This window comes from Aythya marila (genome assembly GCF_965140915.1).
Source record: "Aythya marila genome assembly, chromosome: 22".
NCBI classification, from domain to species: Eukaryota; Metazoa; Chordata; class Aves; order Anseriformes; family Anatidae; genus Aythya; species Aythya marila.
The window spans coordinates 148,769-169,998 of NC_139063.1; the positions used below are offsets into that span (position 1 = coordinate 148,769).

General features: G+C 42.7%; 3 protein-coding genes across 7 annotated transcripts; 2 read left to right on the top strand and 1 right to left on the bottom strand.

The window, feature by feature from the left end:
* The first annotated feature begins 7 nt into the window (after window positions 1-7).
* LOC309886607 (RH-like protein) lies at window positions 8-12,467 on the top strand. Of its 4 annotated transcripts, none has more exons than XM_082777623.1 (11): window positions 8-2,517; window positions 3,495-3,675; window positions 3,893-4,043; window positions 4,712-4,853; window positions 6,230-6,390; window positions 6,708-6,845; window positions 7,077-7,207; window positions 8,008-8,087; window positions 9,197-9,270; window positions 9,766-9,828; window positions 10,243-12,467. In XM_082777623.1, the coding sequence occupies exons 1-10, from the start codon at window positions 2,379-2,381 to the stop codon at window positions 9,790-9,792; spliced, it is 1,224 nt and encodes a 407-aa protein (XP_082633749.1). In that variant the 5' UTR covers window positions 8-2,378; the 3' UTR covers window positions 9,793-9,828; window positions 10,243-12,467. The 4 variants fall into 4 exon arrangements, with proteins under 4 accessions (XP_082633749.1, XP_082633747.1, XP_082633748.1 ...); XM_082777621.1 differs by having other exon boundaries at window positions 8-997; window positions 2,367-2,517; window positions 9,766-12,467; XM_082777622.1 differs by having other exon boundaries at window positions 8-981; window positions 2,367-2,517; window positions 9,766-12,467.
* Window positions 12,372-16,684, bottom strand: TMEM50A (transmembrane protein 50A). Of its 2 annotated transcripts, none has more exons than XM_082777628.1 (7): window positions 16,660-16,684; window positions 15,631-15,742; window positions 15,170-15,282; window positions 14,101-14,168; window positions 13,803-13,895; window positions 12,751-12,811; window positions 12,372-12,466 (listed from the first exon to the last, which is right to left on the bottom strand). In XM_082777628.1, exons 2-7 carry the CDS (start codon window positions 15,721-15,723, stop codon window positions 12,421-12,423), a joined length of 474 nt encoding a protein of 157 aa, XP_082633754.1. In that variant the 5' UTR covers window positions 15,724-15,742; window positions 16,660-16,684; the 3' UTR covers window positions 12,372-12,420. The 2 variants fall into 2 exon arrangements, with proteins under 2 accessions (XP_082633754.1, XP_082633755.1); XM_082777629.1 differs by lacking the exon at window positions 16,660-16,684 and adding an exon at window positions 16,055-16,161.
* RSRP1 (arginine and serine rich protein 1) lies at window positions 16,061-21,100 on the top strand. The gene is made up of 5 exons (XM_082777624.1): window positions 16,061-16,440; window positions 17,438-18,058; window positions 18,404-18,558; window positions 19,791-19,874; window positions 20,365-21,100. Exons 2-5 carry the CDS (start codon window positions 17,440-17,442, stop codon window positions 20,548-20,550), a joined length of 1,044 nt encoding a protein of 347 aa, XP_082633750.1. The 5' UTR covers window positions 16,061-16,440; window positions 17,438-17,439; the 3' UTR covers window positions 20,551-21,100.
* The last annotated feature ends 130 nt before the right edge of the window (window positions 21,101-21,230 follow it).

The following is a 21,230-nucleotide window of genomic DNA, read 5'->3' on the forward strand; positions in this document are numbered from 1 at the left end:
CCCGCCTCCCCCGCTGCCGTCCAATCGGCGGGCTGACGGCGCCGGAATGACGGCGCGCCCGGCCAATCGGCGGCGGGCAGGGGCAGACGGACGGCCGAAGAGGCCCATCAGAGCGTCAGGAAGTTGGTCCCGCCCCCGCGAGGTCAGGTCGCCCGCCCGCGCGTTTGATTGACGGCCAGGAGAGCCAGTCGCAGAAAAGGGGCTCGCGAACTGATGGCTTTTAGACCAATCCCTGAGCGGGGTTTGTTCTGCTCCCGCCTACTGTCGTCTCGCGCTAGTTCTCGCCCCGCGCCGCGATTGACAGTGGTGCTGCCCAATAGAAAAGAAAAAGAAAAAGAACAGGACAGCTCAGCTATCCAGTCGGAAGCGGAAGAAGGCGGGGCTTAACTCCCTCTGTCAGCGCGACGCCGAAGAGCTCCGCCCTCACTCTCGATTGGCAGCCGCGCCGGCAAATCAGCTGTCGGGAGAGCCGAGTCCCCGGGCGCGCCGTGCGCCCAGCACCGCGCGGCCCCGCCCGGACGCCTCGCGGGGGCCTCCTGCGGCACGCGGGGACGCGCACGCGGCACTGACAGCCGGCGGCCCGGCCGCGGGGCGGGGCGGGGCGGGGGGCTGGACCAATCAGAGCCCGCGGCAGGAGGCGGCCCGGCCAATGAGGGGCTGCGCCCTCCGGGGGTGCCGCCGCCGGCCCCGGGGCCGCTCCTGGGCAGCGCCGCGGTCTCGTTAGGCCCGAGTGGAGCGGCCCCAGGTCGCCTGTGAGGACAGCCCGAGCGAGCACCGCGACTGCCAGTGTTTCCCGTGCGGCTTGGCAGCCGGGCTGTGGCGTGCTCTGCGCTCTGCAGGAGGGGAGTGGCTCCTGCCTCCTGCCTCAGCTGGGGGAGGCCCCGTGTAGCTGTGACATTCAAACAGCGCCTCCCCGTGCCGGAGCGATGGTGTCTGACAGACCTGGTGCTAGGCCAGGGGCTGGGCCTGGTGACCTTGGAGGTCTCCTCCAACCTGGGTGACTCTGTGAACCCCTCGCTTCTTTGTTGTTTGTTTGTTTTTATGGTTGTGTTGTGTATCCCCCCCCCCCCCCCCCCAGTCTTCACTTTTACATAGTTTCTGCTATCTTGAATTAGGCCTCTTCCTGGGGGAGTTTTTCCTTTTCCCCTTTTCCCACCTGCAGTTACAGACTGTCTGTACCTTTTTTCTGCTGTGTCAAGTTTCCATACTTATTCCTTGATGGGGCTTCAGGCACAGCACTCAGTTTGACACGGCCTCTACGTAGGAAGTCAGAGCCATCACCTCAGGATGTTGGTCTGCGCTACCTGAACAAAGAAGGGTTCCGTTTCCCAGAAGCATAGTGAATACTGAGGAGACAGTAACCAGAAGAATTATAGTTCATAATCTGAAGAAATTCAGATTATGGAGCCGTTAATTGCCTGTCCTCAACAGGGCATATAGCCTTATCTATCAAATTACAGTGACTGTGGATAAGAACACACAATGCACATAGCTAATTTTTACCATATAGCCCTTCTTATGTGCCCAAAATGTTAACTAATGGCTCCTTTCTTTTTTTTTTTTAAAAAAAAAAAAAAAAAAAAAAAAAGCCTATGCCAACCAAAGAGCTCACAACCCATAAGGCAACAAGTACCTTGTAGCCACAATGTGGTACTAAGTTGATAAATTTCTGGAAGCAGTTTAGATCTGAAAGAAAGAATTGGGAGGGTTTAAAGCCTGCAGTGCATCTGCCTGCAACTTCCAGGCCCAGGGGTTATCAAGGTTTACTAGAGTATTCACTGTGGCTGCATCCATAGCCGTACTCCTTAAAAAAATAGACCAATATTGCAAGTAGCACAGAAAATGCTGTGTTACTTCTGCTTGTCCAGAGAGTCTCAGTTCCCCGGCACTGGGTTGGGTTCAGTGTGTGTGAGGCTAACCAGCCCAAGAATCACAGTCCGGATCTCAGCGGGACCCTCCCTGATGTTTAGATGGAGGGGTTTGGATCTAGGACGACTAGATGTAAGTAAATAAAGATTTAGCATGAACTTCAACATCCTACTCTTACGAGTCCATTTCTTTACTTGCAATGTAGCTTATCTGTAAGGCACCAGAACAGCTGTATGGAAGGTGTCCTGGAGCATTACAGCATTGACAGTTTGATATGTGTGTTCATGAACAGTCAGAGCTCTGTGTCAGCTGTGGCGAGCCTGGGCTCCTGACCTGCCACAGATAAGGAACTGTTCCTTGCTGACGCCTCTTAGGCTTTTTATCTCCTTTATTCCTACCCCTCCTCCCTCTCCTCTCTGCCTTTTCTATTGGGTTGAGGTTACTGGAACATTTTTATAGAAAAAATATTAATGCGTTTGTGCTTATATATGGTCTAGTGCTAGTGCACAATGCCTTCGAATTACCGCAGCTTCCGAAAAAGCGTGCCGTGGCTAATCCTTTTTCTGGAAACTGTTTTCATCATCCTCTTCTACTTTTTGGTCCCAAATTATGGTTATGATGCCTTCATCAGAAACATTTCCTACACAGGTAAGACTGCTGGTTTAGCTGTGAAAGGAAGAGTTGAATGTGTGCTTTTATTTTGCAGTGCAGCAGAGTTGGGATTCAGCAGTTTTGTTTTTGTTACTGAGTAGAATGTTTTTACTGACCTTTAAGTACTCTTCTTCGCTATGTGTTATATTTATTCATATCAAAGCAAAGACAGTGAACAAAGACGTGATACCAACTGCCTTGCTTATCTGTTTCTGCTGTCTGTTGGTGGTAATCCTGATTCCTGTAAGCATAAACTTCTGAGGGCAGGTACTGCACTGAGCTAGGGGCCCAAGCTTTGTGCAGTGTTGGCATGCAAGGCGGTGTGCCACAAAGCAGAAGTTCAGGATGGCAGTGTTCTCCAACTGAATGCTTGCTCCAAATATGTGAAGCTATTACAGTGGAATTAAGGGCTTAAATATATTTTGGAAATGTGTTTTGTGCATTGATTAAAGGAATGTATGAGCAGAGTATCCTATAGCCATAGTGTATAAAGTATTCACAGTGCTGGGCAGAAGTGAGTTGGTTAATCCTCATGACATTCTGGTATTGCCCTCCCTGTTTTATAGCCAGGAAAAATGAGACCTGCTTACAAGCAGCTTAATATTTTGCCATACGTAGAGGTCTGCGCAACCATATGAGACTATGACTGTTAGCATGTCCTGGGGGATACTTCCAGGCCTACAGATACAAGGCCTTGTACCTTGGACAGCCTCTTCTTTTTATGCAATGGTTTCCATGTTCATCTGTTCTGAGGTCGCTTTGTAAAATTAAATGCAGGGCCAACGGTATTGTCTTTCTGGTTGCTTATGGATCAGAAAGAAAGCTTTGGGAATCTTTAAAAAATAATATTGGCACCCAATTTTTTATCTAAAGGCTTCTTAGTTAATTTTATTTATTTATTTATTTATTTTTAAACCAGAAATTCAGTCTGCATTAACCACTTGACTGTTCTCTTGGTCTTTTCTGTCATGCAGATTTTCAAGATGTCAACAACATGGTGATTTTTGGATTTGGCTTTTTCCTGGCATTTCTGAAAAGATACAGCTTTAGCAGCACAGGATTCAACCTCCTCATTATTGTACTTGGTGTCCAGTGCTCCATTCTGATGGAAGGTTTATTATTTCTCAAAGACCCAAACGAACATGATCCTAAAATGTAATTATTCCAGTTCTCACAAGAACTGATCTGGACCTGCTGACTGCTTTCTGTCAAGGACAATGCCTTGTTTTATTGACCTGATTGTTAATTAGCATGGTCATTTGCAGACTTTTTTGGAGGGCTTTGGAGTGTTAAGTACATTTGGCCATCTGTCATTCTTTCATTGCCCCTGGTGTGGTCCCAATATGAAATTATTTTCTTTCTTTCATTACAGCATAACAATGGCTGCTGTGAGTATGACTGCTGTGGCCATCTCTAGTGGAGCAGTTCTTGGGAAAACGAACCCTTTACAATTAATTGTGATGACAGTTGTAGAGATAATAATTTTCCATGTGAGCAGATGGATCAACAAGCGATTCCTGCAGGTACAGTAGTATGATTTCTAGTAACAGAGGGGAAAGTTTCACATGGACTGTGGAAGTGTTGCTTTTTGGTGATTCCTTAGTGCTATGCTGATGGGAACATCAGTGTATTTTATCTCATTCAGTTAGATTGTGGCTATGATGTCACTGAGATATGACGTCTGACCCTGAGAGTACACTTAAGCATCAACCTCTAAATGCTGAGTATTCTGCACCGGTATAATTGGCTGATTCTTGATCTTGAAGGATAAGCTGATCTGATGGATTGGGATGTAGTGCATTTGACCTTACCCATGCCCTGACCCACCCCCAACACATGAATAAAAGCTTTGACCTTTGCTAAAGTACTGATTATCCTAAACCTTTGCTCCCTCTCTGTTGGTTCAATCTGGGAGATTAACAGCATGAATGACAGACAAGCCCAGCCTGGACAGCACAGAAAGACCTGCTTTTAATGTACAATGCCAACGTACTTCAGGCTCTCTGTAGATGTATTGTGTTTATGAGCTACACTGAGCTCATAAATTAATGTGGCATTAATAACTCCTGCTTAAACTGAGTGACTGTGCTAACAAATAGTCCATAGGGAGGTTGTATGAGTAACTATATCAGGGTCTTCATCAAAGGGTTTCTGTGGCATAAAATGTTACAAAAGTATTCCGATGATACAGGTTCAAGACAATATCAGCATGAAGCACGTTCACCTGTTTGGAGCCTACTTTGGTCTGGCAGTCTCTTCACGTTTCTCTGAGCCATCACCGAGGTCTGAGAAGAATGCAAGTACCCCGAAGTCGGATTTATTGTCAATGTTGGGTAAGACATTTGGTTTAATGCCTCAGACGGAAGAAGAGATTGCAGTGAGAGCAAGAAGGAGGTTTTGGGGAACAGGCCATGGCACACTGAAGCTTTTGCATTCAAAGTACAGGTCTGAGTGCTGTCCAGCACAGAATGCTGCTGTTGTTCATGGTTTCTGACAATGAGTTGGTGAGTCTCAGCAGGTTTCCTACCAGGCATGTAGGGCACTCTCGCAAAGGCAGTTTGCTTGTGTCAGTCTCAGCTTAAAGTCTACAGCAAATTAACTGTTCCCTCTCCCAACTAACTTCTCTCTTTTGGCCTTGTATAGGCAGATCAGTAAGGGACATGTGCACTGAGGTTATTACTTGTATTTCAGTAGTGTTTAGAGTTCCAGCTGGGCTGAGGCTCAGTTTTTCTTCGCAAGGTGCTGTACAGAGATATAAAAATACAGTCCCTGCCTAGTAACGTAAATGAGAAGATAAAAACCCACTGAAGGGAGGGGAATATGATACAGACATGCGCATGAGAAAGGATCTGAGTAATGACAGGCTGAACATATGGGAGTTCCATTTTTTTCTTAAAGAAGCAATTTATTTTCCTCATTATTGTGACTTCTGTTATGTAACTGTCACCAGCTGAACTAACATCTTTCCAATTCTCAATTGTCTTCACTTGACAAAAGACTTGACAAAAGAAAACTTAAAATTTTACGGTCAGGTGAAGTGCTCAGGGACTGGTACCTCTCTGGTTCAGTTATGGAGACATGAACGTTAGCTATGGAAGCTGAACAACAACAATTAATGTCTAGACAAAGCGAAATAAACTGCAGCTTGTCTGTGATGTCATCTGTGCACTTACGTACATCTGTGCAAAAACATCGGTGCAAGCTCCTGGATTTTCAAAGTTTCTTCTGTTCAGCAGTACTTAATAGTCCTGGATGTCGTTATTTTTGGTACCATTGAAAGTCTGTTTTCAAATGCCTGTGCAGAACAAGCATAATGCTTATTGTTTGAAAATGAATGGTGAAATTGTTCCCACTTGTATTTAAACCTCTGTTTAAGGGGACTGTATATAAGAAAGTTGTTTTTAAAGGTGTTCTTGAAAAGCATTAAGTACATCCTGGCTTGAGCTCCATGAAAGACCAGCCAGCTCCCAGTAGAGCCTTGAGTTGGCTGAATGTATGACGTTACCAAGTTTCTGGGAAGGTGTTGGAATAGCAGTCAGCTCCCAGGGCTGTCTGTGCTGTAAAGTGCTGCTGTCCTCTGTTCACAACAAGGGAATTGCAGAATTGCAGCAAATGTAAAAATGTGGGCTGGAGCCTTCCAGAAACAGCCTATGATAGATTTGCTGTGTTTTAGAGCAAGTAATGATAGTTGCTTGTCTTTGTCTCCAAGGTACTCTCTTTCTTTGGGTATTCTGGCCAAGCTTCAATTCTGTACTAGCTGATAGGGACAAGACCAAAGCCATCTACAACACCTACTTTGCACTTGCAGTGAGTGCTGTAACTGCCTTCACGTTGTCTGTTCTGACCACAAAGGATGGAAAATTCAGAATGGTAAGACAAGAGAGAAAACTGCTGTGTGGCAAAGCTATTTTTCTGTTACTTTCTGTAAAGCACCAAAGGTATAATAGCTATTAAGTAAAAACAGCTCCAAAGTTTCAGCTTCACATTTGTCATTAGCCTGCCAAGCAGAAGTCTTTAAATGTAACTTAGAAATTATATTCTCAGATGGTAATTCACAGTATACAGAATCACAAATTAATGCAAAAGACATTCTACTTGCATAAGATTAGTGTTCTGTGATATTGTACAGCTATAAGACAAGCAATGCCTGAATTCTCACTCCATGTTTTTGTTATTTTATTTTACAGATTCATGTCCACAGTGCAGCACTAGCGGGTGGGGTTACTGTTTGTTACACAGCAGAAAGTATTGACTATCCCTGGATTGCGATGATTTTGGGTCTGCTTGCCAGTGTGATAACCATATTAGGATCTTTCTGTTTACAGGTAATGCTCAAAACCTGAAATTCATTTTTGTATAAGCTGTATAAACTTCTTTTCCAGCGTAGGATACCTCAGAGTAAACCTCTCTTTCAAAGAAATTAAAGCCAGGAAATGAAGACTTGACTGGAGTGCAGGATTGCAAGTTAAAAGACCAAAATTATTTTTCAAAGATATGCAATGTGCTGTAATTGACTTGAGGTTTTGTCTGTCAGTTAAACTTTTTTCTCTTTCCAGAGATGCTTGAATCCTGCGCTCAAGATTCATGATACATCTGGAGTTCATTTCACTTTTGGCTTGCCTGGTTTACTTGGAGCTGTTGCCCAGGTTGTTCTCTCAGTAATAAAAAAATGGACTGTTTTACCAAGGTACGTCATTTTTTGCTATTAATAAGTTTAATGATTATTGTAGGGTACCCTGAGTAGAGTTCTCATACATACAGAAAGCCTGAAAGTCATCACAGATAAATCACATTTTACCAGATAACCTCAGATCATCTCTGAAGTCCAAAAAAGTTAGCATAAAGACTTTCTGAGCTGAGCAGGCTTTGGATCAAAACTTTAATGTTATGTTTTGGTTCCATTTTCTCTCCCTTTTCATTTCATATTAAATACAGCAGACATGGGAGATGAAGGATGGAGAAGCACATCCTTCCAAGACTCATTTTGACTTTTGTGTTTTGGGAAAGCTTTATATGCTAATACAGCATGCAGAAAAAAAAAAAAATCATCATTTCTGTCTGAAAAAGGCTTTGCCCTTAATCAGGGGCAAAAATGCCAGCCTGGACTACAGCCACTCTGGACACCCAACTGGAAATTGTACTTGGGGAGATATCCTGCAAAAGGGTCAGTGAAGCATAGGTCTTTGTAGGATTTTTTTGATTTGGCACTGGCACCTCATTTTCACAAATCAAGCCCATGTCGCATCATGTAAGAAGTTCTCTGTTTAAGTTTCTCAGCTTACATAAGAATGAATCACGGTGCCATATCAGTCTGTATTAGGCTTCTGCTACGATCTCTTAAAACATCTAATTGCAGCTATATAAAGATTCTAAAATAATCATTTGAGGTTTTGACAGGAAACGTGCACGTGCACCACTTGAGGCAGATTAATTCACATTCTGTTAAAATCAAACTGTCAAAGGTGAAACACTTGTTTTGCTTTTCAGCCTGGGTTATATGGTCATGATTTACATCGGTGCTTTCTGCCTGACCATCAGTGTTGCCTTGATAACAGGTTTTATTACAGGTAAGTATCAAAAAACGTTTCAGTAATATCTTCCTCATTTTCCTTGTGGGCAAAGGGTATGTCTTCCTACTATACCTGTTACCATGTCAGTGCAAGTCTTTGTAGAAAGATGCCAGTGTAACTGGGGTGTTAAAGTGTATAAATGTATAAATGTACATGTATGAATGATTTGTTCATATAGAAGGAAACTGTTTGACACATTAACACCAGGAACTCTTCATAGGTGGGCTATGAAGAAGAGATGTATTCAACATAACCTGCTAGCACCATTCATTTGTTGGTGACATTTATTTAAACAGATGCTTAACAGCCTCCTTCAGATTTCATACAGGAGATGTGTGAGGATGAAAATATTTCTACATTTTGGTATTGCCTTACTGACAGAAAAATGCTATCTTAGAGTTTCTCATTTTTTAGGCCTGTTGATATAAATCTGCAAAGTTCCACTAATGTCAGAGGTTTGCTTACATAAGCCAAATATTAGGCCTTTGATCACTAATGGTTTGGGGTCATCGGGGCTCATGTGTTCCTCATATGACATTCTGCTATTTTATGGCAGCTACAGTTTTTCTATTAATTCTGGTATGAGTGGAAGAGAAATGGTAGTTAAAAGTTCCTGTGAAATATACTTTAAAATTATTTTCTGTGCTTTAATTGATCTGCAACCCTTGCATTAGCTCGGGGGTAGTTAAAGAGGTTGAACTAATCAAGCAGTTTTTACAAAAAAACAGCTTAAACAATCATTCGGTCATTAAGTTTTAAAATCTATGTTTCCACCTGAAATCTCAAGCTAACAGTGCCGATAAGCCTGTTTGCTTTAAAAACTCAGGCAGTTTTCAAGCAAGAAATTAATGGCTTTTATTAATGATCTTTAGAATCTGGCAGACTGTTTAATGGCTTTACCTGTACAAATTAAGCTTTTATAATATAGGCCTTAATCCTGGCAAGCTTCTCTGTACTTAAAGTCAACTTGAGTCAAGGGGCTCCCATGAAGCATTTTGTTCCCCTTTTGTATTTTGGTGTTATGTTTGCATGTGTGTTACTAAGAAACTTTCAGTTATACACAGACATCCCCTTTCTGTGATACATGTATATGTTTTTACAAATAGGTTTAATCTTAAACTTCAAACTGTTGAAGATCATCCCTGTATCAAAGTATTTTGAAGACCAGTTTTATTGGGAGGTAAGTTTCAGGGTAAAGTTAACCATGTAGGAGTATATATAGCACCAAGCATTCATTTCATAGTCCACTTTGAATGCCGTTTGATGAACTGTTTAGAGCCTGCATATTGTAAATGTATGTATCCTTCAGCTAGGACTCTCAGAGCTGTTGGTGGGCACAGAGCTAAATCTGAGATGATCTTGTCTGTTGTAATGCATAATCTTACGTGCTCTGACATCCTGTGCTTCATATACCATCCTTGAGGAAATCTGAGCACCTACGAGTGGGATTTTTAGAAGCCAGTAAGCAGACCAAGTCTCCTGGCCTTCACTGGGCGTAGAGTGGCTTTTAAAGCTGATGCATAAACACAGGCTTTGTGCACATTTAGGTGCTGAATGTGACCCTATGTCTGAATCACAGAAATTAGAATAAGCTTCTAATAAGGCTCTCCATTACCTTTTTCGTATGATGACTTGATGCATAAAATATTCTGATACAAGAATATTTGTCTTGCAGTTTCCCCATTTGGCTGTTGGATTTTGAATGGATGAACCCACATGAAAGATCAACCAAGAAAAGGTCACTTGATAAAATGAGTAACTATGATGGGATGAAAGAGCACTTAATTATCAATTCTCATACTCAAAAAAGCCTTCCCACACAAAAGTTTGGTAACAATCTTTTCTAGTTATTCTTGAAAGACCAGGCTGTAAATTTACAGATGTAAAAGTTATTATGCATTTAGCTTTTCTGCTTTAATGGTCTTGCCTTAACTAGTTCGTAGAACATGTACAAAAAAGTTCACCACATTCATCGCTGTAACGGCTTATCAGTGAAAATGCTTAGAAATTTTTAGAAAGCTATTTTTAACTCCCCACTTTAAAAGCCAAAATATGTTTTAATATTATGTGTGCAGGGAGTACACTTACTCTGATGTAGTGAAGTGTTAAAGTGCTTGTTTTTAAGCTAAATTTTTTTAGAGGCCTTGTAAAGCGGGGATTTAATGACCGAGCTGGATCTGGGCCAGAACTCTGCATCTTGCCAGACTGAATTCTTGAGTTATATGACTGCCTGAAGAAAAATCTACACTTGGGTGGCTCAGGCTAGCTCTCTGGATTTTCAAACGGCAAGAAATTAAATTGTTCTGCTTGTGGATGGTGTCACTGAAATTAACAGCATCGTTACTCATTACTTCAGGAACAAGCCTTAGAACACTATTCTTGAGCAGTGACAGTCTGCACATGGCCAGCTATCCAAAAGGCTCCAGGTGCTGTAAAGGCGTGAATGTCAGTCAGAGAAGGAGGGAACAGTCCTTTCTTGGATATTCCCCTTTGTTTGGATAGGACTGGTTATACAATAAATTTAACCGGACTGGGCTTAATTTTGTGCAACAAGCTTCATGGTACCAATGCTAAAACCCAATTTCTAAAGTGTCTCATGCTGAATTTTGATGTTTTATTTTTTCATATTTTAACAAAGTGGTTTGTTTTTTAAACATTTTAAGAAACATTGTATAGAGCTTCTACACTGTAGATACAAGAATAGGTAATAGCACATTTTATTTTTTTTTAATTTTTTGTACTGGGTGGATGATCAACTTGGAAAATTAAAAGATTTAAAAATTTTTTGATTTAGGACTGCCAGTAATATCTTTTAAAGGCCTTAGTTTTGATTTGAATGGAACACAGCACATACCTGTTTGCAAAGGACTCCAGCTGAGACAAGCAGGGGCTTTGGTCCATGAGCTACAGCCTCACTGTGCAGAAGATTCTGTGTAAACAAGCCCCTTTTTTATGGATTACGATCCTGTGTTTCTTCATTTTTTCCAAATAGTTGATATGCAAGTTCTTACATAATTAAAAAAGTCAAGCTTTGATTGTTTTTATTTACTCAACACACTTGCTTAAAAATGAAGTAATGAGGGGAAAATTGCAACACTGAAAACAAAGGGTAAGTTCTTTGTTCACTGTAGCAATGTATGCTGACCTCAACTCATTCACTAGAGAATAAACAAAGTAGATCACTGCAATTAAAGGAAGTGTGAGACAGGTTTCAAAGTTACTCAGAGAGGAAGTGCCAGATTTTCTTAATTCCAGCCCACAAAATAGCCAGTGATCTTTCTTACTTTACCAACTGCATGCAGCTTCCATCAGCTTACAGTGCTATTCAGCTTGATACATATGCACTCACACACTTGCCTTATCTCACAGTTAGTGCACTCCTGCCTTTGTAATCCTGCAATCCAAGCTGAACTTGTATATTCAGTCTCTTACTTTTCAGCAATGAAACAAACATAACTTCTGCAACACAAAATTCTTCTGATGTTTTCTGTAAAATGACTTCTGCTAGAATCAGATTTTATCCCTCCCTTTCCTCCACATCTTTTTGCTCAGTGATTTCTTGAGCAAGTAGCCAAAATGTATGTAGAGGAAGGGGTAAAACAGCTCTTCCTGTATCTCACTGTTCACGTGAGTATGCTTATGGGATCAGAATTCTCCCTGGTAGTGACTGTCCCTGGTCTAACTCCCAGCTGAAGAGTATTCTTCCCTCGTTTTTATTGTTGTTAGGAAATATCTTACAGCAAGCTTTGCGGATGAACTACTTACAGCTAGAGCAACTATATAATTTGTACTTGTGTAATCCACAGCAACAGTAAATTATTTACCAGTGACTCTCTCAGTATCACCATAGAATAAATGAAATACTCAGGGGAAAAAAAGTCTAAAGCAGCGCTGTTCTATTTAATACAAGAAAAGCCACGTACCAGTAAATTTTGAAATTGAGGAACTGTTTATATTGTCTGGACATAGGAAATATTTAATAAATATGTTAAAAATTGTTTTAAAGCATTTTAGTAGGTTTTGGATTGTAAATATTATAGAAACAGTTGGTTAAATACATCAGTTTTCCACTATTCTATTTACTTACAGCAAACGTATAAAAGTGACTTCCATTGTTACTTGTAGCAGTTTTACATTTGTCAAAAACATTACATTTAAATCAGAAGAAGAAAACAGAATTTTTAGTGCTATGATTTAATTTTTCCTTGTTTTATCTTCAGACACAATTGAAGGTCACCGTATACAAAATGGCTTTACAAAATTTTTGGAGTTATGCAGTTAAAAAAAAAAAAAAAAAAAAGACATGGCCAACACACTTCCATAGGCACGTTCATTGCCACAAATCTTCTGTGCGACCAAATTTGAAGACCAGTCCTCTGTTTAAAACAATAAAGGTACATAAGTATGTAAGGGAGAATATTAAATACCTAATATTTTAAATACATGATTTCAGGGAGCAAGCTGAAGTATTTGTAAATCCGTGTCCTGGTCCTGCAACAAGACCTATGCAGACAGATCACAGAGTGCCTTTACCAACAGTTTATTCACCCATATCCAATTGCAAAACAATAGAGCTGAAGTAAAAAACAGATTACAGCAAATTCCAGTTTTAATGAACAAAAACAAACAGTAAGAAACAAACAAAGACCAATAGGCTTACCCAAAAAAGATGAATGCATTCTGGAAAAACACAGCTATTCCTGGGTATACTACTGTTTTTTCTAAAGGAAAACAGAAATCTCCATTAGTTCTTCAGAAGTACTTCTCAAGAATACTCCATCTCACAACAAACTTCTAGCGCTGTTACTACTAGTAACAAATCCACCTAAGGCAGATTGTTCTCTCATGGAATTAAGATAGAACTGTACATCTGGTATAACCCTTTTCGTTCTCTGACAAGATGGCTTTCTCCAATTTCTGTTACTCACCTGTGCAAAACAAGGATGAGCACAAAGCTTACCCCACTAGAAAATAATTTCAGTGACTTCTGTGCTCCGCAAAATCAATTAGCTTTCCTAATAAAAGAAATCTGTCTTGTTCTATAACCCAAAATGTGCATTCATATAAGGGGATCCCCATTGTTTCCCCTAGCAAAATGTGTCTCCCCAGGTATCTGGAATTCACTCAAAAGAGTCAACTATTTAAAGCAGTGAGAATTTAATGGTACCCATGTATCAGCTTGAGCTGGATGCCTCCAAGGAAGGACCCCACTGAAAACTTTCTGTGGGTTCCTATACCTGTACAATCTTTGTTTCATCCACTGTGGTGCAATCAGTTCTGGACACATAGAAGTTATATTCCTTCAAATCAGCCATTCTTTGCTGTGGGGCAGGTTCTCATCTGGCGCTGTCCTTGGTCAGCACATCCCCCCTTCCCCATCACTGCCACCCAGGCCCCCTGCACAGCGTGGCTTGCTGTGACTGACACCACTGCATACCAGGTTACAGGGAGCTCATGCTGCGGCCTAAGGCTTTGCTAATTTTACTCCACTGACATCAAGCAATAGCTACCCAAATTCCTTACATATGGGCAAGGCAGCTTGTTTCCCTTTCACAACAGAAAAAGGGAAAGTAGGGGTGTTCAGGAAACCAAAATATTGAAACTGGACCTCATTAGAAACTATCTAAAAATAAGCTGCAAAAATTCTGTAGTCATTTAAAATATTTGAACTTTTCAAAAATGGATCAAATCACATTCCATGTTGTGTCTTACCTTTAACAACATAGCCTCCAAAAAGGATCCACATAGAAGCAATCAGAGATCCAAAAGCCATCATAAAACCAATGAACAGCCAAATCCGAGCACCTTAAAAAAGACGTATGGATGTTTTGTGCCTGTGTCTGAGTACAGACACCCATAACTTTGAACACGCTTTAGTTTCAGAGCATGTTTTGTGACACATCAGACATATGCAGATAAACACAACGTGTACACTGGTATAGTTGTTACAACTCTTCCAAGAATTATGGACTTCACACAGATCCCTGCATGATAACCTGCACCACTTTACCTGTTTGTCCTAGACAGCCTTCACTGTAACTGTCACCCCGAACTTGTCCATTAGACACCGCATTGATCCTGTATGTGGAAAACAGGATGGAAGTGGGTAAACATTGGTAAAGCAAGAAAAAAATGTTTATAAAACAATAGGAGAAACTTCTCAGAAACCCATTTAAACAGAGGTGCACTTCTTACACTTTTTTTTTGAAAGTGGAGAACAACGCTAAAACCTAAAAAAAAAATAAATCTCAAAATACTACTAACATGTGGGTCTGTACGATGTCCAGTTTTTCAGATGGTTACTATACTTACTATAAACAAATATAAGACATATTATCCTGGCTTGCTTCACAAGAAGGTTCACAACAGCAGGTTGAGAGAGGTGATTTTTCCTCCTCTAAACTGCTCTTACATATCTGCAGTACCTCCACTCAGTATACTGTATTCAGCTCTAGGACCACCAGCATAAGGGGAACATGGACCTGTTAGAGCAGGTCCAGAGGAGGGTGATCAGCAGGCTGGAGCACCTCTCCTATGAAGAGATGCTGAGAAGGCTGGGGTTGTTCAGCCTAAAGAAGAGAAGGCTCCGGGGAGATCCTACAGTGACCTGCCAGTACCTAGAAGTGGCCTATCGGAAAGCTGAGGGGGAGGGAGGGATGACTCTTTATCAGGGAGTATAATAATAGGACAAGGGGTAATGGCTTTAAACTAACAGGGTAGTTTTAGAATAGATATTAGGAAGAAATTCTTTACTTTCAGGGTGGTGAGGCACTAGAACAGGTTGCCCAGAGCAGCTGTGGCTGCCCCACCCCTGGCAGTGCCAAAGGCCAGGCTGGAAGGGGCTTTGGGCAGCCTGGGGCTGGTGGAAGGTGTCCCTGTCCACGGCAAGGGCATTGGAACTAGATAGTTTCTAATGTCCCTTCCAACCCAAACCATTCTCAGATGTTACTAATAATCAGATATTACCTTGATTTGTTATTCTCAGTTACTTCTCAATTTAAAGCCTATGCTCTTTTTTAAATTCGTAACAGCACAGAAATTCTATGAGTGGGTAGCTCTGATGAAAAAGTTATGCTTACATTAGGAATGCAATTGTGGCTATAACTCCGCAAGCATGGTAAGAATGGTTGAAGTCTTCCATTTTAGGGTACTTCACAGCTGCATCTATGATTATCCACCAACCAGTAAAGAACTATTAAAAAAAGAAAGCATAATAGTTTAAAATACAGATGCAAGCCTTTTAACAATACAAAAGATTGCTTTAGGAAAAAAATGCCAGCTTACAAAAACATACTTGCAGAGCTCGTTTATAGCACGGCTAGCTTTGTTTTCAGTTTAGTCCAGTAACAGTTAAGAGCAAAACCCGTGATTTATCTACTCCAATAGTAATCACGTGAATAGAAACCGAAAAACTCGCGCGGCTGCAAGCACCCAGAGCACATCCCAGCACTAACCCTGCTTGCTAACCCCCCCCCCCCTCCGTGGCCTCCTTTTGCTTCCCAGCGGCTCCCTCTCAGCTCGGGGGCAGCGCGGCACCTACCAGCACTCCCGCAGCCACCGACGCGATCGCGTTCCGCTTTTCTCCCCAGTCAACGCACTCCGAGCACCTCACGCTCTCGAGCAGCCCTGACATGGCGCAGTGCCCTGAGGAGCTGGGGAGACAGACAGAGGCGTTTCTCTCACGTCACAGCGCCCCCCCCCACTCCCTCCCCCCCCACGGCTCGGCTCGGCTCGGCGCCCCGCCCGCCCCCGGCGCCCCCCGTCAGGGGCCGAGGCCTCGCGGGCACCGACGGACAGCGCTGCCCAGGCGGCCGCGGGGCCTCGGGGGGCCCGGCCGCGCTCCCGAGCCCGAGGCCGGGACCCTCGGGCGGCGCTGCGGGACGCGAAGGAGGCGGCGGCGAACGGCGGCGAACGGCCCCGCCCCGCCCGCCCCAGGGCCCGGAGCGGCGGCCGGGCCCCCTCACCGGCAGCAGGCGGCAGCGAGGGCGCGCGGCCGGCCCGGGGCGCTCTGTGCGCACGCGCGGCCCCTCGCGCTCCCCGGGCCGAGGACGGGGCCGCCGCGCGCAGGCGCACCAGCGCCAGGAGTGCGCCGAGCTGCATCGCTTTGCGCATGCGCATGAGCGAGGGCGGGGCGGGGCGCTGGCGTCCAATACGCACGCGCGCCTCGTCAGCCGGCGAGCGGCCGGGGGCGCGTGCGCACTGCCGGCCTCGGCGCGTCAGCGGGGGGAGGGTTCTGGAAGCTTCGGTCGGGGCCGGGGCCGCTCGTCTCGGGGGGCAGCAGCGCTGAGTGCCCGCAGGCAGCGTCTGGCGCCGGACCTCCCGCTGCGGCTCGGAGCCTGCGGGGACCGGGGTAGGGCGGCGGAACCGGGCCGGGCCCGGCGCGGGGTGCCGCTGGTGCGAGGGCCGGGCGCTGCCGCTCTGCGCCCGCCGTGCTGGGAGCGCCGCGGGGCGCGGTCAGGCGGCTGCGGGCGGTTCCCTCAGCGGCATCGCGCGGCGGCCATCTGGGCCCTGCTGCCGGGGAGAAGCGGCGCGGGTTGCCCGCGGTAGTAGCGGGGAGAACGCTTCTTACGGTGAGCGTGGAACTCGACAGGTTTTGGTGAGGCCGGGGGAGTTGTTCGGTAGCTCTGGTTTGCAGCGAGCACCGAATACACGCGGTGTGATGGAAGCGGCCGTCCGGGCTCTGTGGGGCGGCGACACGGCCGTAAGGAGTGGGGCGGGCTGGTTACGCCGCAGTGCAGGAACTGGGGCCGTGAAATGGCTGCCGCCGGGCGGGGGCGGCCATTTTAACGCCTTACCGTAACGGGGCACGTCCAGGGACATGAGCTGTGTCTTTTTTTTTTTTTTTTTTTTTTTTTTTTTTTTTTTTACCGCTTATCTACAGTATTTTTAACAGGGATTTGCTGCGTATGCTGCTGGGATGTGTGGAGGGTTGTGCAGAGGCACTTTTGTAGTGCGTTTCAGTCAAGATATTGAAGTGATTGCTGAACCTTCAGAATGTTTTTTTTTTCCTGTGTAAGGAAAATACCAACTTGTATCTCTTTCACAAAAGGTGTGTGTTTACACTGAGTGAAGGGTATTAAAACCTACACAAACTTATTAAAGTTCCAGAGACCTCTTCATGGTTCAAACTGGAGCAATTTTTAAATTTCACATAGAAGACTGACTACAGAAGAGGAAATGATGAAATTTAAAGTCGTCACGCATAAAACATGCTAATAATCTGGATTGAAAAATAGTCTGTGTGTTTAATTATCCTTGAACTTTTGGCCCGTGTTGTAATGTTTAATTGATGTATAACTGACTTGCTCCATACAAATGATTTTGCTTCTCTTCTCCCCACCCCTCAGGAATGGAGACTGGGTATTACAGAACAACAATAAAAACAGAATCAGATTCTGAAAGTATCTGCATGGAAGAAGTGATGGTTAAGAAGACCAATGATATGGCAGACTTCATGGATGACTTGAAACTCAGCTCACCAAAGAAAAGATACTCTTGTTTGAGATCTGAGAGAAGTTGTGATAGGTCATCAAGAAGGTCATCTAGTAGATCCTCTTGCAGTTTGCAGTCTAGTTCAAGTACATCCTCTTCAGCTTCCTCCAGGAGTTGGAGCCGGTCCAGATCCAAATCACGGGTTCGACGAAATAGTTCCCGGAGGTACAGGAGATACTCTCGTTCCTATTCCAGAAGCCGTTCAAGGTCACGTGGCTACATGAGTTACAGAGGAAGGTACCGTGCCAGACACTCCAGGAGGTACCACCGTTCCCCAAGGTCTAGGTCACGCAGTAGGTCGTGGTCTCGTGGAAGATCCTATTACAGAAGGTCCTATTCAAGAAGCAGATCGCGTTCAAGAGGCCGAAGATACTATGGATTTGGGCGAACCGTATATCCTGAAGTTTACAGGAACTGGAGAAGTAGGTCACAAACGAGATCTCGTAGTAGGTCACCTCTGCATTTGAGCGAAAAAGGTACAGTGAGACTTGCATCGCGCATGAGGCAAAAAGTGTGCACTTTATAGAGATCTGAGTTTGTCTGGTTAATAAGTATAGTTGCTTTATAGAGAATAATTGATAATTAGAATTTGGAAGAAAATCTTGGCATGGCTAGAAAAATACATTAAAACAAAAACCAGTTAGTTTAGAGGATATTTTTTTGTATTTCAACTGAAGCTAAATTTTCAAAGTTAAGATGAAAATTAATCAGAGTTGATGCTTGCTTAAGTGCAGTGGCTATATATGTTCAGTTTTTAGGGTTGCATGAACGGGTACATTTTGATCGTAAACATATGAGAATGGCACTTGTTTTTCTTGCAGAAAAGAGGGAACTTCTGGAAATTGCGAAAGCTAATGCTGCAAAAGCTCTGGGAACAGATAACATAGTCTTGCCTGCAAGTTTGAAGATCCTTACTCCTTCCAAGGAGACAAATAATATAAAACAAGAGCATGAAGATTCTGGGGAGTCAGATGAGGTAAGTGTGAACTGTAATATTCTTGATTAAAAGGTAAATGTTTTTAAAATCTTTTGATCTGCGTGGATGTTACGGTATTTTTCAGCTGCGGAGTTTGTAGTTACAAGTTCAAACTCTTGAACAAAAAAATGACTTAATGTTTAAAAGTGCTGTAGAAACCACTGTAGACTTGACTTTACACTGAAAATACAGTGGGCTTTGAGAAGCTATTGATTCACATACAGGCTTTTGGTTGGTGTTAGGTTTGGGAGGAGTGCGAAATGTAGCTCTTCCAAGTTTTTATTCTAATACAGTACTGCCTGTTATGTTGACTAGCCTCTTTTTGAGCTAAGACAAGGAGTCTCTGTACCAAGCCTGTTGAAGTTTTTAGTAAAGGTTGATTTTGCTACCTTTTTAACTGTTACAAGTTTTTCGTATGCAACAAACTGTTTCCCAGAAATTACATACCCAAACACGCAATGCATTTTACATGCTTTATTTCTGTCTTATAGAAATCATGACTATGGTTCCAGACATGATGAAGAAAATCTGTTGGTAATTAAGGGACTTGTGGGCTATAGTTGCTGTAAACTTACGGGAGGGAGAAACTTGAGCAGCTTTAACTGAACTGTAGTTTGGCTCTGTTATGATGCGTTAATCTGATTCATGATAAATAGAAAATTGCACTAATTGTTAAATCTGTCAGATGCTGCTATTTCATATTGCTAAGGGTTTTAGACAAATGGTACAGGCATCCTGTTCATAATATATGCAATATATTCCAGATGTTGAGAGATTACAGAAGAGGAGGCCTGCATCACTTGCAGATAAGTTTATTGTTGTTATCCAAAGCTCTGGAGGATTAATATGCAGAACATCATGCAACTTAATCTAACACTACATTTCATTGTATAGCATTCCATGCTTTGATCATTTGAATTCTCTTTAAGACTTAACCGGGGCATGGATGTCAGGTCACATGTGAATTGGCACAAGGACATTGATAAAGATAATACATGTTTTTCAAACCGACCTCAACACAGATCTGTTTGCCTATGGAAAAAAAAAAGCATCAAGTACAAAAAATATGATTTAAAAAAAAAAGTATCAAAAAGCATCAAAAGAAGCTCACAGCTACTTTTGATGTAAAGAACTGAAACAACAATACTGGAAAACTGATAACCTGTAACAACTGCCTTAACTTGCATAGAATGTTGTATCTTCCCACTTAGGCTTTGTGTGCTTTTCTCTAGCAACCCAGAAGACTAACAGAAGATAGAACCAAAAGTGGAATGGAGAGAGCAATCACACAGAGGAGCATTTCTTTCAGCCCTAATGTAAGTAAACTTCCCAAAAATGGAAGTCCAGTAATTCATCACTCTTGTATTACATTCCACAGCATTGGATGCCAAATTAAGTTTCTTAAATAACGATAACAACTGAACTTGATGGTTTCACAATTACTTTACTAGAGGGGTTAGATCAGTATTTTAGCAGTACTGTAAACATAAAACAGCAGCGTGTTTACAATCCATGTTTACATTTCAACACTTAATGTTGAGTGTCTGTACTACAAACTTAAAAGTGTATGTGAGAAACAATTTACACCAAAACTTAATAAATGTTAGTAATGCACAACTATGGGGAAAAAACTTTCCTGAATCCCATGTCAATTAAGTGTACGTAGTTGATGCCTAGTAGTCCTTGGGTCTCCTGTGAGCTGGAAAGAAAACAGTCTGACTTAAATGCAAATAAACCCCTTGGATCCAGTAGGTTTTGGTATATTCCTTATCTTTCTAGCACTTTCAAAGGTAATTTATTTTCCAGAATACAATGGCAAAACCAGTGCTACAGAGGCCAGCAAGTCATGTTGTTAAAGAACCATCAATTTCTCCAGGAAGAGAAGATGACAAAAAGGGAAGTCCCTATGGGCAATGGGTTCCTGTCAAGAAGGAGGAGAAGAAAACATTTGTGAACTTCTCACCTAAATGTGCACTGTTCCGGGCACGCTAATGACTTACTGTTTCTCAGACTGTAGTATTATGCATACCCCAATGGTGAGGTCTAAAGTTTTCTGACCTGTTAATATTGGGTATTTATTTTGAGGTCTTTAATTTTGAAATCTTAGGTTTGTCTTTCAGATACAAAGCACGGTGATCCAGAAGCCACAGATGGGAATCTTGTGTATATCTGTAAATATTTTTGTATTGCTTTAATGACCTAGAACTTACAGGTGGGTAACTTTTTCTAAAGAATAGTTTAGTAGCTGTTACTTTGAGCACTTGAATTACCTGTGTAACTGTTGACGCAAGTAAATAAATCTTAGTTTTGCACTGGCTTCTCAATGTGTCAAGTATTTGGAGTTTTGTTTAGTAGTAATTTGACATACATCCCGTAAGTGGTTATTTCCAGGTTCATATGCATATTCTTGAAGTGTTTTTACCTTCTTGCTAAACAGATATTTTTCAGGGACTTTGCCCTTCTTTACATACTGACATGCTTTATTCTCAATCATGTGGCAAGAGCTTATTTATTTATTTAGAATGTGAAACAGGAGGTGGCTACTTCTGCAAGTAAAAGCTCTGTACAGCTGTGCTATATACTGCGTACACAACAGCTACTGCATTAAATACACTACTGATTGTACAAGTTACTTCAAGGTCTACCAAGTATATTTCTGATACAGTTTAAAA

Coding starts and splice junctions, on each gene's coding strand:
- RSRP1 (XM_082777624.1), top strand. CDS start 17,440: ATGGAGACTGGGTATTACAGAACAACAATAAAAACAGAATCAGATTCT. Junction 18,559..19,790: donor ATTCTGGGGAGTCAGATGAG/GTAAGTGTGAAC, acceptor GCTTTTCTCTAG/CAACCCAGAAGACTAACAGA. Junction 19,875..20,364: donor GCATTTCTTTCAGCCCTAAT/GTAAGTAAACTT, acceptor TTTATTTTCCAG/AATACAATGGCAAAACCAGT.
- TMEM50A (XM_082777628.1), bottom strand. CDS start 15,723: ATGTCAGGGCTGCTCGAGAGCGTGAGGTGCTCGGAGTGCGTTGACTGG. Junction 13,896..14,100: donor AGGCTGTCTAGGACAAACAG/GTAAAGTGGTGC, acceptor GTCTTTTTTAAG/GTGCTCGGATTTGGCTGTTC. Junction 12,467..12,750: donor AATGCATTCATCTTTTTTGG/GTAAGCCTATTG, acceptor TGTTTTAAACAG/AGGACTGGTCTTCAAATTTG.
- LOC309886607 (XM_082777623.1), top strand. CDS start 2,379: ATGCCTTCGAATTACCGCAGCTTCCGAAAAAGCGTGCCGTGGCTAATC. Junction 2,518..3,494: donor CAGAAACATTTCCTACACAG/GTAAGACTGCTG, acceptor TCTGTCATGCAG/ATTTTCAAGATGTCAACAAC. Junction 9,271..9,765: donor AAGACCAGTTTTATTGGGAG/GTAAGTTTCAGG, acceptor TTTGTCTTGCAG/TTTCCCCATTTGGCTGTTGG.